Source organism: Trichosurus vulpecula, chromosome 2, assembly GCF_011100635.1.
Source record: "Trichosurus vulpecula isolate mTriVul1 chromosome 2, mTriVul1.pri, whole genome shotgun sequence".
In the NCBI taxonomy this organism is placed as follows: domain Eukaryota; kingdom Metazoa; phylum Chordata; class Mammalia; order Diprotodontia; family Phalangeridae; genus Trichosurus; species Trichosurus vulpecula.
The window spans coordinates 106,329,455-106,348,716 of NC_050574.1; the positions used below are offsets into that span (position 1 = coordinate 106,329,455).

Sequence of the window (19,262 nt, forward strand, 5' to 3'; positions counted from 1 at the left end):
CCTCTGGAGAAAACTGAATGGAGATAAAAAGGAATATACTTTCTTCTCAAAAGTACATGGCACATACTCAAAAACTGACCATGTACTAGGGCATAAAAACCTCACAATCCAGTGCAGAAAAGCAGAAGTAGTCGAAGCATCCTTTTCAGATCATGATGCAATAAGAATCATTTTTAATAAAGAACCATGGAAAAATAAGCTGAAAACTAATTGGAAACTAAATAATTTAATTCTAAAGACTGAGTGGGCCAAAGAACAAATCAGAGAAACAATTAATAACTTCATTCAAGAGAATGACAATAATGAAACAACATACCAAAACTTATGGGATGCAGCAAAAGCAGTTCTTACGGGAAGTTTTATATCCCTAAATGCCTACATGAATAAAATAGGGAAAAAGGAGATCAATGATCTGGGCATACAGCTGAAAAAGCTAGAAAAAGAGCAAATTGAAAACCCCCAATTAAATACCAAATTAGAAATACTGAAAACCAAAGGAGAGATTAATAAAATTGAAACCAAGAAAACTATTGAATTAATAAACAAAGAGCTGGTTTTATGAAAAAAGCAATAAAATTGATAAACCTTTGGCCAATTTGATTAAAAAAAAGAAAGAAGAAAATCAACTTACCAGTATCAAAAATGAAAAGGGTGAGGTCACCTCTAATGAAGAGGAAATCAAAACAATAGTTAAGAATTATTTTGCCCAACTGTATGCCCATAAATTTGACAACCTTAGAGATATGGATGAATATCTACAAAAACATAAACTGCCCGGGCTAACTGAAAAGGAAGTGAAATTTCTTAATAACCCCATCTCAGAAAAAGAAATTGAGCATGCCATCAATGAACTCCCTAGGAAAAAATCTCCAGGGCCAGATGGTTTTACATGTGAATTCTATCAGACATTTAAAGAACAACTAATTCCAATACTTTGTAGACTATTTGGGAAAATAGGTGAAGAAGGAGTCCTACTAAATTCTTTTTATGACACAAATATGGTACTAATACCCAAACCAGGTAGAGTCAAAACAGAGAAAGAAAATTATAGACCATTTTCTCTAATGAATATTGATGCAAAAAATTTTAAATAAAATATTAGCAAAAAGATTGCAGCAACTCATCACAAGAATAATCCACTATGACCAGGTAGGATTTATTCCAGGAATGCAAGGAAAACTATTAGCATAATTGACCATATCAACAACAAAACTAGCAGAAACCATATGATCATCTCAATAGATGCAGAAAAAGCCTTTGACAAAATACAACACCCATTCCTATTAAAAACACTAGAAAGCATAGGAATAAGTGGAACCTTCCTTAAAATTATAAATAGCATCTACCTAAAACCATCGACAAGCATTATTTGCAATGGGGATAAGCTAGATGCATTCCCAATAAGATCAGGGGTGAAACAAGGATGTCCATTGTCACCCCTATTATTCAATTTGGTACTAGAAATGTTAGCTGTAGCAATAAGAGAAGAAAAAGAAATTGAAGGAATTAGAATAGGAAAAGAAAAAACTAAGTTATCACTTTTTGCAGATGATATGATGATTTATTTAGAGAATCCTAGAGAATCAAGTAAAAAACTACTTGAAATAATAAACAACTTTAGCAAAGTTGCAGGATATAAAATAAACCCACGTAAATCCTCAGCATTCCTATACATTACTGACAAAGCTCAACAGCAAGAGATAGAAAGAGAAATTCCATTCAAAGTTACTGTAGACACTATAAAATATTTGGGAGTCTATTTGCCAAGACAAACCCAGGGCCTATATGAACATAACTATGACACACTTTTCACGCGAATAAAATCAGATCTAAATAAATGGGAAAATATCAGTTGCTCATGGTTAGGCCGAGCTAATATAATAAAAATGACAATTTTACCTAAATTAATCTATCTATTCAGTGCCATACCAATCGAACTACCAAAAAATTATTTTACTGAGCTGGACAAAATAATAACAAAATTCATTTGGAAAAACAAGAGGTCTAGAATAGCTAGGGTATTGATGAAAAGAAATGCTAGAGAAGGTGGCCTAGCCAAACCAGATATTAAACTGTACTACAGAGCAGCAGTCATCAAAACTGCCTGGTACTGGTTAAGAAACAGGGGTGTGGATCAGTGGAATAGGATAGGTACACGAGTAGGAGAAATCAACAAGTTTAGCAATCTACTCTTTGATAAACCCAAAGAGGCCAGCTTCTGGACTAATAATTCACTATTTCACAAAAACTGTTGGGAAAATTGGAAAATGGTAGGGCAGAAACTGGGCATAGACCAATATCTTACACCATATACCAAAATAAAGTCAAAACGGGTTCATGATTTAGGAGTAAAAGCTGATACTATAAGTAATTTGGGAAAGCAAGGAATAGTTTACTTATCAGATTTATGGAACAGTAGAGAATTCATGACCCAACAAAAGATAGAGAGCATTACAAAATGCAAAATGGATAATTTTGATAATGTCAAATTGAAATGTTTTCGTACAAAAACAGCCAATGCAACAAGAATTAGGAGGGAAGCAGAAAATTGGGAGAAAATCTTTGCAACTAGTATCTCTGATAAAGGCCTCATTTCTAAAATATACAGGGAACTGAGCCAAATATATAGGAATACAAGCCATTCCCCAATTGAGAAATTGTCAAAGGATATGAACAGGCAGTTTTCAGAGGGGAAATTGGAACATTGTTACATTGCTGGTGCAGTTGTGAGCTGATCCAGCCATTTTGGAGAGCAATTTGGAACTATGCCCAAAGGGCTATAAAAATGTTCATACCCTTTGACCCAGCAATACCACTTCTAGGGTTGTATCCCAAAGAAATCACACAAGCGGGAAAAGGACCCATATGTACAAGGATATTTATAGTGGCTCTTTTTGTGGTAGCCAAGAATTGGAAATCAAAGGGATGCCCATCAATTGGGGAATGGCTGAACAAGCTGTAGTATACAAAGGTAATGGAATACTATTGTGCCATAAGAAATAGGGATGATACGGACTCCGTAACAACCTGGAAAATCCTACACGACATAATGCTGAGTGAGCGGAGCAGAGCCAGGAGAACATTGTACACAACCACAAATATATGGATTCCGTGAGGACCAACCCTGACATACTTCACTCTTCTCAGCAACAAAAGGTGCAAGGACAACTCCAGGGGACTCACGATGGAGAATGCTATATTCATCCAGAGAAAGAACTCTGAATACAGATTGAGGCGCACTACATGCTCGCCTTTTTTCTTCTCTTTTGTTTTTGGGGTTTTGTCTTTTTTTTGTTCTGTCTCTTCTTTCTCATGATTCATTCCATTGGTCATAATTCTTCTCCACAACTTGACTAGTGTATAAATTAATTCAATGTGAAGTTAAAAAAAAGAGAGAGAGAGAGAGAGAATCAGGGAAACAACATTTTGATAAAAGATAAAAACACAATGAAGTAATATAAAAAAATTTACAGGAAGTTTCTCTGATAAAGGCATTATTTCTCAAATATATAGGGAACTGAGTCAAATTTATAAAAATAAGAGCTATTTCCCAATTGATGAATGGTCAAAGAATATGAAGAAGCAGTTTTCAGAAGAAGAAATCAAAGCTACGTATAGTCATATAAAAATGCTCTAAATTACTATTGATTAGAGAAATGCAAAAACAACTCTGACGTACCATCTCACACCTATCAGAAAAGACAAATGCTGGACGGGATGAGGAAAAATAGGTACACTGTTGTGAAGTTGTGAACTGGTGAACAATTTGCAACTATGCCCAAAGGGCTCTAAAACTGTGCACACCCTTTGATCCAGCAATACTACTACCATGTCTGTACCCCAAAGAGATCAAAGAAACAGGAAAATGACCTATTTGTACAAAAATATAGCAACTCTTTTTGTGGTGGAAAAGAACTTAACATTGAGGGGATGCTCATCAGTTAAGGAATGGCCAAACAAATTATGGCATATGATTGTGATGGAGTATTACTATGCTAAAAGGAATGACAAAGAGGGAGATTTCAGAAAAATCATGACAAGATCTATATGAACTGATGCAAAGTGAAGTGAGAAGTACCAGGAGAGCACTGTGGATAGCAATAACAACGTTGTAATGACGAGCAACTGTGAAAGACTTAGTTACTCTGATCAATACAATGATCCAAGACAATTCCAAAGGACTCATGAAGAAAAAATGCTATCCATCTCCAGAAAGAATTGGTGAAAATGTGAAATAATGTATAGTTTTCTCACTTTATTTTTTTTGCCATCTTTTTTGAAATATGGCTAATGTGGAAATATGCTTTGCATGATTTCACATGTACAAGTGATATCATTTTGCTTGCTTTTTCAGTGGACAGAAGAGTAGGAAGGAGGGAGGAAGAGAATTTGGAACTCAAAATTGAAAGAGAAAAGAATGTTTAAAATAAATAAATTTGTTTTTTAAATAAATAAAGCTATTTAATAAAAACTGCATCAGAAAACTTATAAGAATCAGCCATACTAAAGAGAATATGATGTCAATGGATGAACAAGTAAGAATGTAGATAATTTCAAGGAAAAGTTCTAAACTTGGTCAATGTCATCAAATATAATAAGGTAATTTACATTTATATACATACACACACACTTATACTCTGTATGTATATATGTTTGTGTACATTCTAATAGCACTTACATAGGAGCTTTTATTTTTAAAGTGCTTTAAAATGTGGAACATCTATTCAGTTTTCTTATAAAATAGATTACATTTATTATCAAAGTACAGGAGAGAATTTGGCCAATACTGGCTATCATAAAGAGAAACAGTAAGGGGGAAGAGGTTTTGTACCAAATTTTTAATATTCTTGTTTCTTTTAAACTTCCATAAAGATAGATTTTTAACAGTATATTTTTAATACTTCCACATCTCACTGTAACACAATCATGATCATGTGATGACCCTTGGTTCTTGAAGGCTATCCTGAAAGAGGCCAAGATCTAACAGGTCTCACACAACAAGCAAGAAAGGATTTGAGTAAGGGCCAAGCAATGGATTACTCCAAAGGTCTGGGTACTAAATTGAGAGAGGTTTCTCAGCAAAGGGGGGGCTAGAGACAATGAGGTTTTGGCCATAGCAGTTCAAACTCAACAACCAAAGCATATAAAGGTTGCGATGTGTACCATGAGAGGGAGAACCAACATTGTTGAAATCATAGATCTTTTGAAGTACTAAATTATTTGAAGTAATGCTCAAGGACATCATTATGAAATAGGGATTATGACATCTAATTAAGAACTATTTAAGAATTTATGTTTATGTAGCTTTTCTAAAGAGTTGTCTGACAAGTTGTCAGCAGAGGGTGGTAGAAAGAGCCCTGGTCTTAGAATCAGAAAGAAGCTCTCAATTCAAGTTCCTTCTATTTCGTTTCCTCGCTCTATTAACTTGGGCAAAGTACTACCTCTCTCTGAAATCTCTTACCTCAACTTTCAAAATGATGATAACATATATACAATCTACTTCACAGGGTTTTTTTTGTGGGCATTAAATTAGATAGCATATGTGAAAGCACTATGAAGCTGTAAAGTGTTTTATAAACATAAGCTATTAATGATTTAGTTTTGATGTTCCACTAATATTCACTGTAGATGAAACTATATCAGTCTATCCGATGACAGTCAATATTCAGAGTCAATAAGATTCCATAAAGTATCAGAGAGATATTTAATAGGCTTTAATTCCTAACCTAGATTGCTATTTAAAGACAAAATGATACTTAATAGCAAGATAAAGTCAGGAGCACTGTGCTTATTTTGTTCAAATAAGCATTTTTTGTTTGAAGAAACGTAAACATGATGCTTCAGTTAAATATAAAAATTTAGCTATCTCTTTTTTTTAGTGACTGCAATCAAACTGCTAATATAGGAAAGTAAAACTAATTATAACTCTGAAACTAGAGATGTCACATTTTGCTAATTTCATGAGCACTAAAGGCTCTACAACATAAAATAATGGATATTTGCTCAGTTTTCTGATATTACAAAATGAATCAGAAATACACATTTTATATGTTAGATTATTATTTTAAAATATAGGTTTCACTTTAACAGGTATTCATACTTGAATTACAAAAATTGCAAAAAAAAATTGCAAAAAAAAGACTAAGGTTACATCGAATCACAAAAATGTAATTTTATAGGCCTTTAACTCGGCATTTATCTTTATTCAACAGAACCTGTTCTGGTGAGATTGCTTTCTTTGATTCCTACAAATAGTCTTAAAAAGGGAGACCCAACTTGCAGTCCTTTAGCAACAGAGCCAACAACTGAACTTCACACCCAGTGACAAAAACTGTAGTTAAAATAGAAAGCTACCAGCTATGTCCTTTTCAGCAGCTGTCCCTTGGATGCAATTCTTCCTAAGTCCCCCTGACAGACCCTGCCGTCCGCTTGCTCCCCAAATCCAGCATCTCTGAAGGGTGTACTTCATGCCAGTTGTTCCTGGCACATTTCACACTATTTCCTTGTTATGGCTCTGCAAACATTAAATACATAATTCTGAACAAATATTTACTTTGGCAAAATTTCACTGGTATGGCTGCTTCCTAAACATATACAAATTACAACCGCTCCTATACTTGGTCACCCCATGAAATTCTGATACATTATCCTGATATATCCACCACTGAAAATCTACCCAATTTGTTGGAGGCCTTACCTTTGTATGTTCATGATAATACTGTATCACAAAGAGGACCTATCTGATAGTTCTCATTCTTACTACTCTAACAGAATTTGAGTTCAAAAACACACCATACTCCAAGCCATAATCAAAAGGAATCCCTACTTTAATATATTCAAGAAGTGGTCAGCCAGCCTCTGCTTGAAAACTTCCAAGGACAAGGACCTCACTACCTCTCAAGGTGGCCCATTCCACTTACAGACATCTCGGTTAGGAAGTTGTTCCTGACATCAAGCCTAAATTGGCCTCTGAAACTTGCTTCAGGTTCTGCCCTCTGGGGCCAAAAAGAACAAGTTTAATGGCTCCTTTACATGCTAGTACTTAAAGGTCAAAATCACTCCCCCCCCCTCCCCTAGGTCTTCTCTTGTCCAGGCTAAATAAACACATCTGGTTCCTTCAACGGATTCCCAAATATCATGGAATCAAGACCCTTCACCATTCTAGTCACCCTCCTCTAGACACTCTCCAGTGTATCAATGTCATTCTTAAATCCTGAGGTCCAGAACTAAATTTTGTTGTTGTTGTTGTTGTTGTTTAGTTGTTTTTCAGTCATGTCCAACTCTTGGTGACCCCTTTGGGGGTTTTCTTGGAAAAGATACCAGAGTGGTTTGCCATTTCCTTCTCTAGTTCATTTTACTGATGAGGAAACTGAGGCAAATAGGATTCAGTGACTTGCCCAGGGTCACACAGCTAATAAGTGTCTGAGGCTAGGATCTGAACTCAGGAAAAGGGAGTCTTTCTGACGTCAGGCCCAGCACTCAATCCACTCTACCACCTAGCTGCCCCCAGACCTAAATACGGCACTCCAGATAAAGTCTAACAAGGACAGAGTTGATTGGGTCTCCCTAGTCCTGAAAGCTAAGCCCCTTGTAATTCAGCCCAAGGTCACAATAGCTTTTTTGGCTGCCACATTACACTGCTGACTCATACTGAGATAGTAATCCACTAAAACCCCCAGATCTTTTACAGAGCTACTGCTACCTACCCATGTTTCTCCCATTGTAGACTTGTGAAGTTGATTTTTCCTGTACTCAGATGTAAGGCTTTCTATTAACCATACTGAATTTCATCTTACTAGATTCAGCCCTATACTCTTGCCTGTCAAGATCCTTTTGGATCCTGACTGTCATCTGATTTATTAGCAATCTGTCTCAGCTTTGTGTCATCTGAAAATTTGATGAGAAAACCATCCATACCTTTATCCATATCACTGCTTAAAATGATACCAAGTGCATATCCCTTTCGTCATATCATTCCCCAAACTGTTTTAATAGTATTTCATCCTTGTCTGTGTCTTCAAAGAGACAGAATAGATGGCACAAATGTACTGAATTTGAAGTCAGAAGCCCCAGTTTCAAACACTTCCTCAGTAAAATCACTTAACTCTCAAAGCCTTAGTTTCTTCACCTACAAATTGGGGATAATAACACTTGAACCATCTATCTCATAGGTAAACTACTGATATTCATTTAAGATCCCTTGAGCCCCAATAAGGGCCAAAGTTTGAACTAATCAACCAGAAGAAGAACCTTGGCCTAACAGACATGCTTTTCTTTGCTCTGTAAGTGAACTCAAAATGCACCTTCCTGACCAGTAGCATTCTTCGGTTTAGGACCACTAAGGACAAGGTGCCCTGACTCAGACACTGTCTTGAATAGTGGGACTTTTCTTACCTTGGTATTTTATAGACATATGCTATGGACGGGAAACACAGACATCCTGGATCTATAATTTCAGTTGACACCTTGACATTCTCTTACTTTATTGTATTTACAACCTATTCAATTAAGAAAATTCCTTTCTCATGCTATGGTCAAACACACATGGAGACCATAAATCTGAGTGACACAGACATCCTGAGTCAGGATTGCTCTAAATGTATAAAAGGTCTTCTCATCCTGCTTATCTCTGAGTCAGAATTATCTTCTGGCTCCTATGTACATACATGTATTCTGCTAACTTAAGGGAATAAACGATATAAATATATATTACCTAGCTTGTTTGCCTCTTTAACCAAACTTCCAGGTCAACAGTATGAAGCAAGTGTTTTGCAAACTTTAAATGCTATACAAAATAATTAGTAACATGTTGCAAGTCCATTTACATCCACTATGCATCCATTCCATTGTCCTTTTACTTACTTTTTACTTTTCATTCTTCCAAGATCAGTATTCTACGATGCTAGCATATTGTATTCCAACTAGAGTAGGGCTTTTCTAATTAACATTTTTAGATTTCTCAAAAAGATCTGGTGAACTAATTATTTATCTTTGCATTTTACTTATTCACATCGTAGCCTCTTTCTGTAAAATTTTAATTTTAGGTAGATGTCAACTACAGTCACTATGTAATAAGCAGTTTCTCTTACAAGTATATTATTAGGTGGTCCATGACTGTACAGTAGTATCCATTAATTATTGGCCTGACCATGCTTCTGCCTAAAGTTTCAATGGATTCTCACTTCCTAATAAAGACAGGATAAACCCTCTGCACAAAAATTCAACTATTCTAGAATATGTTTTCAACCTGCCTTTTTAGCCTCATCTCACACTGGGTTACCCAATAATTGCCCCTTCACATATTCAACATTCTAGTCACACTAGATTATTTACCACACATGTCCTGTTCTCATCCTGCCATTCCTGCTATGCCTAAAATGGATTCTTCTACCCTTTCCGATTAATGATACCAACTCCCTTGCTTCAGGTTGAATTCAGATGCCACCTGAATAACAGCATCCACAGCTGGGTTATCTGACTCAAATTTCTGTATCAACAATGTTGCTAGCAGCTGCTGTGGAGGTATAAGCCCAGTAACACAAGCACACAGTAGAGATACTAGCACAGGTTCTTTTGATCTGCTTTTCTAAGGAAAGCAACTTCATGGGGTTTATAATCTCACTTTAATTAAACATACATATACCATTCACTTAGTTCAGGGGGAAAAGCCAGCACCCTGAACTTCAGAGCAAATACAAATAGAAATTACAAACAAATCAACAGATAGGCTTTTATCTGTCTGACCAAATCATAATACATATATAGTTACCAGAGAGAAACACCAACATGTGAGTCTCACCACCAACACTCTTTCAATGAGTGTGCCCCAAACAAAATGCTAACCTCAAGAGTATTCATACCCTTCTTCAAGGTCACAGCGTTTTACACCTCCCGAGGGTTTCACACTTCCCATGACCTGACTAGCAAAAGGGTGTGGGCCTTCCTACAAACAAAGGCAAGACTCAATCAAAGGCACTTGATTGCCTTGGTGCCGAGAAGCACTCCAAAAGAAAAAACAGTAAAAAATCCCACTTTGCTTGCCCTTATAATTTCTCAAAACACATTGCCTAGATACCTTCTCTGAACTTGTGTCATTCCCCATTGTAGCACAGTGGTTTGTATATTTGTCCTTTACCCTATAAACCCTTTCAGAAAAAAGGTGTAAGTCACATTTATCTTCAAGCCCAGAATAATGCTTTGCACAGAGTAGATACTTAATGGTAATAATAATCATAATAGCCAGTACTTCTGCAGTGCTTTAAGGTTTCTGGCATATTTGTGTACATTATCTCTATGGAACTACACGGTCCAAAATATAATAATAATAATAATAATAATAATAATAACAACTAACATTTATGTAGAGTTTTAAAGTTTGCAAATGATCCTCACAACAACTCTGGTAGGTTGGTGTTATTACTATCCCCATTTTATGGACGAAGAATCTGAACTCAAAGATTGAATGACTTGCCTAGGTTCATACAGCTAGTGTCTAAATTCTGAGGCAGAATTCAAAACTCAGGTCTTACAGATTCCAAATTCAGTGTTTTTCCTATAATACTATATTACCTCTAAAAAGTTTCTAAGTGTATAGCTTTTAAGGTTTGCAAAATGCTTTATATATACTATCTCATTTTAACTTTATAAAAACACTATTAGAAAGACAATATGGATACTGTTATACCCATTTTATAAATGAGAAAGTAGAGGCCCAGAGAATGGCTAGCCCATAGTCATACAGTTAGTCAATTAACATTTATTACGGCCCTATCATGTGTCAAGCACTCTGTGAAGCTTAATTATCAGAAGCATGATTTAACCTGTCTTGCTGCTCTATAATAAATACTTAATTCAGTAAACATTTATAAAGCATTATTAATTAAATCAATCCATCAATAAAGGATTAGCAATTTCTCTACAGTCATCTAAAACATTCATAAGACTCTAGATAAGTCTAAGAGAAGTTCCATAGAGATTTGAGAGCACTTGACCATGATCACAAAGTACCTAAAGTGCTTCAGAAGTAGGGGGTTAGCCTAGATCAACAGTTCTCAAAGAGTGGTTTGAGAACCCATAGGGGTGCCAAGACCCTTTCAGGGGGTCTGTGAGGCCAAAAGTACTTTTGTAATAATACTAAGACATTTTAATTGTTGAGTAATATTACCCACATCAACAAAAGCTCTCCGGGATCCTCAATAACTTTTAAGAAGATAAAAGCATCCTGAAATCAAAAAGTTTGAGAATCATTAAACTAGATAATTTCTAAAGTTCCTTTCAAGAGCCTATCTGATAATTTTTTCAATCGACCAAGCATTTGTTAAGTACCTATTACTATATGCTAGGCACTGGAAATACAAAGATAAAAATGAAACAGTACCTGCCTGACCTCATGGAGCTTCTATTCCAATTCTCTCATGTGCAAAGCAAAATGCTAGGGAATTGAGGAAAATGAAAAGACAAATAAAAACCTAGTCCTTGTCTCCAAAGAAGTCTGAAATCTAGTTATCTTAATAGCAGATCAAATGAGCTGACATATGTAAAGCACTTTGCAAACTTTAAGACACTATGTAAATGCCAGCTATAATTATTATTATTATTATTATCATTATTATTAGCAGTAGTAGTAGTAGTCGACATGTTAGGGAAGGTCCCATTTGTGTTATTACGGCCATTTCTCTCAACTTAATGTGATGTGAACCTTTGAAAAGCATGCCTTCTTTGTGAGCCCATTCTCTATTTAGGTTGAGGAACACATTCCTAAAAAAAAAAAGTCTGTTCAGACACCCAGAATACATTTCATTAATAATCAATATCCTAGGCTATTTATAAAGGACATCTGGGTTTTGAGAGAGTCAGCTATCAGCAGGGCTGGCCTAGGAGTTGTTTTTCTAATATACGTAAAGGGCCAGCAGTATTTTATAGTATAGTCCACACAGGCCTAGCAACATGAATCTGGGAAGTAGTTGCCAGGATTAGAAATGTAATCTGTGGTCCTGAGGTAATTTCTCTATATACTTTCCATAGCAACATGCCCTAATATGGCTTATACAACATTAGCATCTAAATCAACTAATAATGGTCTCTTAGGATAGCAACAAAATCAATCAGTCAACTGGCAGTTATTAAGCACCTACTACGTGTCACTATCACAAAGACTGAGATACACAACCTTAGACAAAAAGTCAAAATTAGAGGGAAGTGTTTGGTGAAAAAAGCAAAGAAAAAATAGGATTTTTCCCTTCCTTCATGTAACCTCCAACCATTTTTATGTGTCCTTGTACCTTACTTTATGCAACTCCCCAAAAAAGGGTCTGGAGTGAAGAACATGTTTTTTTCACAGAAATCTCATGTTACAGTAGAAAAGGATTTGGAGGCACTTTGGTTTCCAATCCTCACTCTGCCACTTACCCTTAGGGTGACACTGGACAAATCACTTACCACTTACCTTAGTCTCCCAATGTGTAAAATCAAGAGACTGGACTAACATCTCTTCCAGCTCTAAATCTATGATCCCAGAATACAGGCCACATTCTCTGGCTCCGATATTTATGCAAAGGATTTTTCCTATAAACAATAAATCTATACTTAAAAAGGTGTCCTACCTACTTATGCGGGGGGTGGGGGGGTGGGGGAGAGGAATACTGAACTTGGCTTCATATATAAATGCAACTGACATTAAATACCAGAGAAGTGGAAAGGGAAGCTCACCTGCCTTCCCAGTCCACAAGGGCAAGTGGCTAATCTAATAATACTTCCTGACCATGAAAAGTGGACTAGCGACTGTGGTTGGGAGGGGAAAGGAAATCAGGTGGAAAAAGCACAAGAAATCCTGGGTTATTTGAGCTAATAAAAAATAATCCAAATTTGCAGATCCCCAAATCTCATTTTTGCCAATAGTGTTATAGCTCCTTTCAAAAAAAAAAAGTTATGCTTGGCTCCTAAATTAATCTATTTTAGTTTTACCTTTATTCCATTCCCCTGTGAATCCCATCCTCACCCTTCATTTCCAAGTGATACTCAGTTAATGAAATCGACAAAAGATTAACAAAATAGGTAAAGGGAAACGGCAAATAAGCATCAGCTTCTAAACTTGGTTAATTTTGCTAGAGTGCACCAACTTCTTGGCAAAAGAATCACCTACTGGAAAATACAAATGCTCCAGGGAACCAGGAAGCCTATCTGAATATCTTCAGTCAGAAAATATACAACAGCAGGTTTTCTAATAAAGTTCCAGTAATATGATAATCTTGATTAGACTTTTAATGTTATGAGAACAGTCTAATTCAGAGATTTGGGTCCTTACAAATCCAGCCCCAGGTAAAAATTAAGAAGTATATGAATCTGGGGGAAATAAACACTGACTAAAATTGACTTAAGCAGTTTAACACTCAAATCTGCCAATCACTAAGTAATGTCACATTCGAAAGCAATCAACAAAAATCAGGTGCTGAACACAGTGTTTTGGCAACATTACATTAAGGGAATCCACGAGAAAAAGAATTTCTAATATACCAAATGCTTATAAGATTATCAAACTTTATGGAACTAGGTGAATTTTTTTAAATAATGAAATGGGAAAGCCAAATTACTTCTTATGAAGTTAAAACAGATGGAAAAAAAAACACAGAATTCAAACAAAAACCAGTCTTTTAAAATAACTATGACAAAAAGGCTGAAAATACAAAATAAAATACCTTTGGGAAAGCGGGTACTGAACTTTTTTTGTATCTCCAAAATATTAGGTTTTACAGGCAGAGAATTTCAAATTTAAGCTTAAAAGATAGAAATAGGAATAGAATATACAGTATTTCCTGAACATGTACACAATACTATGATTTAAAGTAAAAATACAACACTGAGTATTTGTAATCTAAATTAAGTACAGTCTATTTGTTTAAACTCAGTTTGATTCAGCTTAACAATGTCCACATAGGCTTCCTGTATATTCAATTTTAAAGCACATTTCTTTTCATTCCTCATAGAGATACTTCAAATACTTAATATATTTTATTCCAAAGCATATTTCAATCTAATTTTTTATTTCAATTTAAGACACTTCAATTACTAATTCAAGAATATTTAGATTATTTATTAGAATGCTGTCAAATATACTTAAGTGGTTTAAAATGGGCCAGGTTAATTTTGTCACACCTGGAACACTTAAAAGAAGTATCCAAGGGGCACCTAGGTGGCACAGTGAGTACAGCACCGGCCCTAGAGTCAGGAGTTCAAATCCGGCCTTATACACCTGACACATTTACTTGCTGTGTGACCTTGGGCAAGTCACTTAACCCCAATTGCCCTGCCTTCCCCCTTGCAAAAAAAAAAAAAAAAAAAAGAAGTATGCAGTTCCTAAGTCGAAACTTTTTCCCGAAAAATGCTAGCAAAGTACCCTGATTTCTTAGCAAATAATTTTCCAAACTGTGAGAAATGTTTAATGCTTGGCTATATTTATAGTATAATATATTACTTTGGATATATGCTGCAGTGTCTGTAGGTTGCTAACCAAAATTGGAATCTATTGGTACCAATAATATAAACTAGACCTATGATTTCATAAAGGGAGCTCCCTCTGTCAGCCAACAAGCATTTATTAAGTGATTTCTATTTGCCAGACACTATGCTACTAGCTAGAGATACAAAAACATGTTTGTCCCTACCCTCAAGGAGCTCATAGTATAATTGGGGAGACAAGCATAAAAATCACTAGGTACATACAAAATACAAAGAGGATGGCAGGTAATCTCAAAGAGGAAAGCAATAGCATCTGGGGGGTACCAAGAAGTGTCTCATACAGAAGCTAAGATTTGAGCTACATCTTAAAGGAAGTCAAGGAAGTTAAGAGATAGAGGTCTGGAGGCAGAAATTCCAGGCATAGAAGACAGCTAGTGTAAAGGACCAAAAATGAAAGACGGAGTGCTATCAGATTGGCAAAGGTGGCAAAAGAGGAAAATGGCAAGTGTTAGAGCAGTTGTGGGAGCTATAGGCACACTACAGCACTATCAGTATACTTACGAACTGTTCCAGCCATTCTGAAAAACAATCTGGAATCATGTTCAAAAAAATTACTTTTCTGTGCACACCCTTTCAACCAGTTACCATTCCTATACCTGTGCCCTGGGTGTCTCCTAAGGCTGTGTCCTAGATCCTCTTTTCTTCCTATATACCAGGTTTGTACAACATATGGCTTTGTGGCCTACCAAAAGATTTCAAGGGGCCTTCAAAAAATGTGGGGTTGCCACTCTGCACTCTCCTGTTTGTCACATGACTCTCAGCAAACAACCACTGTCAGTCCATCTCTAGTCTAACCTATCTGCAGCCTGAAGAAATTTAGCTTATTTGAAGGATAAAATTATCATTATGGCATGACAAACAATATTAGTAACTATTGTGCTTTAGGCAGAGAGAGCTTCAGCAGATGTTTGAATTATTGCATACTTCCACTAATATCTCCTTGAAAAGTCTGTGTTACAGCTCTCAAAATCTATTTTCTCTTTCTGCTCAGGCAACCTGTAACATATTCTCATGACATTATTTGTTTCTCCTTTCACTCATCCATATTCACATTTATATTTCTTTACTATATTGTTACTCTGCATCGTATTCACATATACAGTTTTATCACTTCTGGTCGTTGTGATTAAGCACTACCTTTCCAGAACCATAGTCCAGGCATGGGGCTCATCCTACCAAATTTCAGGGATTCCTGGTCCATTTCGCTCATAACCCATTATTTCCATATGGAAATTTAAAGCTACATGTTTTATTCTTGGCTCCTGTCTTGAATGTCATTTCCTGTAAATTACTGGTTATCACTACTGTTACTTTTTCGTTCTATACTATAACTACTCTTTAGTGTAGCTAGATTGCTGTAGGTACCTAGGCAGTTCTTGTGATCTCTCTTTTTCAGCTTAAAAGTCCTTCTGAATTCAATTTATAAAATTTAATATAAAAACTTCTTTTACCAGCTCTCATTAGGTACATTCCATCTTTTCCCAAGGACGCATAGAGGAATGATGTTCCCCCTTCAATGAGACACCCTTACGTGCCCCAAGTAAAGCTGCTACACAGCCTTCCATCGTGTGAGTTACAAAAACAATCAAAAACGTCCTACTGCCTTCAATGTTAAACGACTAACCTAATTATTCTGTGAAGCTCCTTTGAAAGTGCCAAAACCAATGTAGTAAACTGGAACAAATATGAAGTCAGAAGAGAACTACAAAGGGGTCAAAGGAAAGACATATGGTAATTATAAGCATATTATCAACAATGACTTCTATGTAAGAAGCAGCAGAAAAGATATGAACATGGACATGAGTGAGTAAAAAATATAAGCTAGTCGTATCACATAGTACCATGGAATAGCAGATGAAAAGCCTGTTACACTTTTATCCACAAAATATTTATTAAAAGACCTAACAGTCCTACAAATCATAGGAGATATTCTCTACCGAGGATTTATAGAAAGAAAATTACAGGCAATGGGAAGGGATAGATGAACTTTGATCTCACTAGTATAAGAAGTGTCACATTCATGAAATAATGAATGAATTACAGTATCAAAGTATTATATCCAATTATCTTGAAGTAAGAACCACATGTAGAGATATTTTAAAACTAATGAATAAGTCCTAGGTAACCTTGTCTAGAGAAGATTTTATATTCCGTACATGAAATCAAAAGTCATTCAATCAAAAGAAAACTCCCAGGCATAAATCCACAACATTGATATTCATATTCAGAGTTGATGATCAATGACTTTCAAGATTACATTCACAAAGTACTTCATCTACTATTCATCTATTCCAAAAACACTAAATGATTATAGCTCTGACACTATCTGTAAGGCTATTTTGTAAAATACGATGACATACAAAAGAAGAATTACTGGGAACACATCTATATGTTAACAACACATAGAGAAATAACAAGATAAGTCATGTAAATAAAAATACTTAATCACAAATTAATATTTTAATTTTTATAGCATTTTTAAGAAAAGAACAATTTTTGGCTACCTTAAATAAATTCACCACACTTATAGCTAAGGTGGCACATGTTAAAAAAAAAAAAGCATCTCCACATGTACTAGCTGTGTGACCTTGGGCAAGTCACTTAACCCCAATTGCCCTGCCTTCCCCCTTCCAAAAAAAACAACAAAAAAAAGCAACTCCATTACATTAGTACATATGTTTTTTAATTAAATAACTTTTTTTAACCACTTAATGAAACACTATAGACTACTATCAAAGAAAAGTCAGTTATTAGAAGTGATAAATCTTATCCTTCCCACAATGCAGATAACTTCAAAAAAATACTGTCAAAAAAATACTGTTAATTCTCCCTAAAAAATATCACACCACTCACAGCAACCTAAATGTCAGCAATTAATAAAAATTAGCACACTTAACTTTGGATGCTTAATTTCTCATGTGATTACATTATCAATAAAATCAATATGCAGAAATAGAACTATTAAAATTATCTGGGAAAATATCCTTTATCTAGTAATTTGCAATTTTTCTAATGGTTAACACTCTGCTATACAATTTACAATGGTTATCTCTTTCCAGTAATAAAAAAAAAATCTTTAATTAAAAGGAAAAGTTGTTCAGAATAAGAAAAATACAATTTAGATACTAATAGTAGTATATAATAAGCATAATTTCAGTCATTTTAAGCAAGGGTTTTGTCACCTGAGGAAAAACTCCTTAAAAGAATATGTTTATAGTCATTTTAATAATATACAATGCTAATTAGCTATCTAAATCTAAGGCTTTGCCATAGTTAAAAGAACTCAAAAACAGTTCTGAATAAAAACTCAACGCTAAGCATTACGTTTTTATTTGTGATTTTAATGAGTTTTTTTAATTTTTTAAAATGTTTTTTAATTTAAAAAAAATACCTAGAGGTCAAATTTGCCTCCTTGCATAAGAATCTAGTTCATTTTGCTTATTACCCATTATTTCTGAGTGGAAATTTGAAGCCACAGGTTTTATTACTGGCTCCTTTCTTGGATGTTTTCTCCTGTAAATTAGAGGCTATCTCCGTTGTTACTTTTTCTTTCTATACAGTAGCTACTCTTCAGAGTAGCTAGAATGTTGTAGGGCATTAAATTTTTTATTTGTTTTTTAAATATTTTCTTATAAAACCACCAAGCAAAAGGTTGTCTCTCTGAAGGAGACCTCAGAGGCCATTTAATCCAAGCCCCTCCATTTACAGCTGAAGAAACTGAGTCCAGGGTGATTAAGTGCCCTAGCCAACCAAGGCCAAGGTCAACCAAAAAAGGGTCAAATGGGGGTATGAACCCTGGCCTTCTGGTTCCAAAGCCCATAGCTCCTATGCCAAACTGTGGCCTCATTTAACTAACTAAATCATTTGCAGCAACATAAAAAACTCTTGAAAATTCCTACAAGATCACATTCAATCATAACAATGTAATACTTTATAATCAGGGATAAATCATATAAAATCAAATTATTTCCAAATTGCTTAACTCATCCTAAAGCAATAGCAATATGAGAATTCAGATGTACCAAGTCTCTAATTTTTCAGGAAGCAGATCCGCAGCTATTAGCATTCTACAACTTTGAAGAAAGAAACTTGAAAGATGAAACTTCAAATAAATTTAATGCTTAACAAAAACATTTATAAAAGACAAAAATCATTTTTTGTCAACAGAAGAAACTCATTAAAATCACAATAAATAATAAATAAAAACTACTGTTGGAGGATTCAATCTAAAAATGAGCTGCTACAAAGAATATAGATAAAATATACCTGCTTTTTCTTTCAATAAGAATAGCCACATAAGAAGCTGGTAAAGCAGCACCAAAGCCAGGACTCCAGGAGTAGAATTTTCCAAATATCTTCCTGAAATTCAAATTGAAAGTTTACATAAAAACAAAACCAAATCTGTTTGTTACAAACTATGAATACATATATAATGCAGAAATTTGACAGTCATTTAACACTTAGAAATATCATTAAAGCAAGGAACTTTTTATACATAATTTCTTTCGAGCATGAATTTTTGCCTAAAAAGCGAAATGTGCACATATATGCAGCATTCATGTCTGAAGGAATAATGGATGAAGACAGTCTAATACAATTCAATTCAACATAAGCATTGATGTTCTAGGCACTAAAAATATTAAAATGAAATGTACTCCAAAGTTTATCTCAGTTAGAGCCTTCTTCTCAGAAATTACTTTGCATATATTTTGTATTTAACTTTCTATGTTTTTCCTACAATGCAATGT

At 35.0% G+C, this 19,262-nt stretch overlaps 1 protein-coding gene across 1 annotated transcript in view; it reads right to left on the reverse strand.

Moving 5' to 3' along the window:
• Positions 1-19,262, reverse strand: part of TMEM135 (transmembrane protein 135) — a 347,914-nt gene that overhangs the window by 276,271 nt on the left and 52,381 nt on the right. Inside the window, exon 3 of the mRNA XM_036747191.1 lies at positions 18,781-18,873. Within this exon, the coding sequence (XP_036603086.1) occupies positions 18,781-18,873 (93 nt within the window). The remainder of the gene's footprint in view (positions 1-18,780; positions 18,874-19,262) is intronic.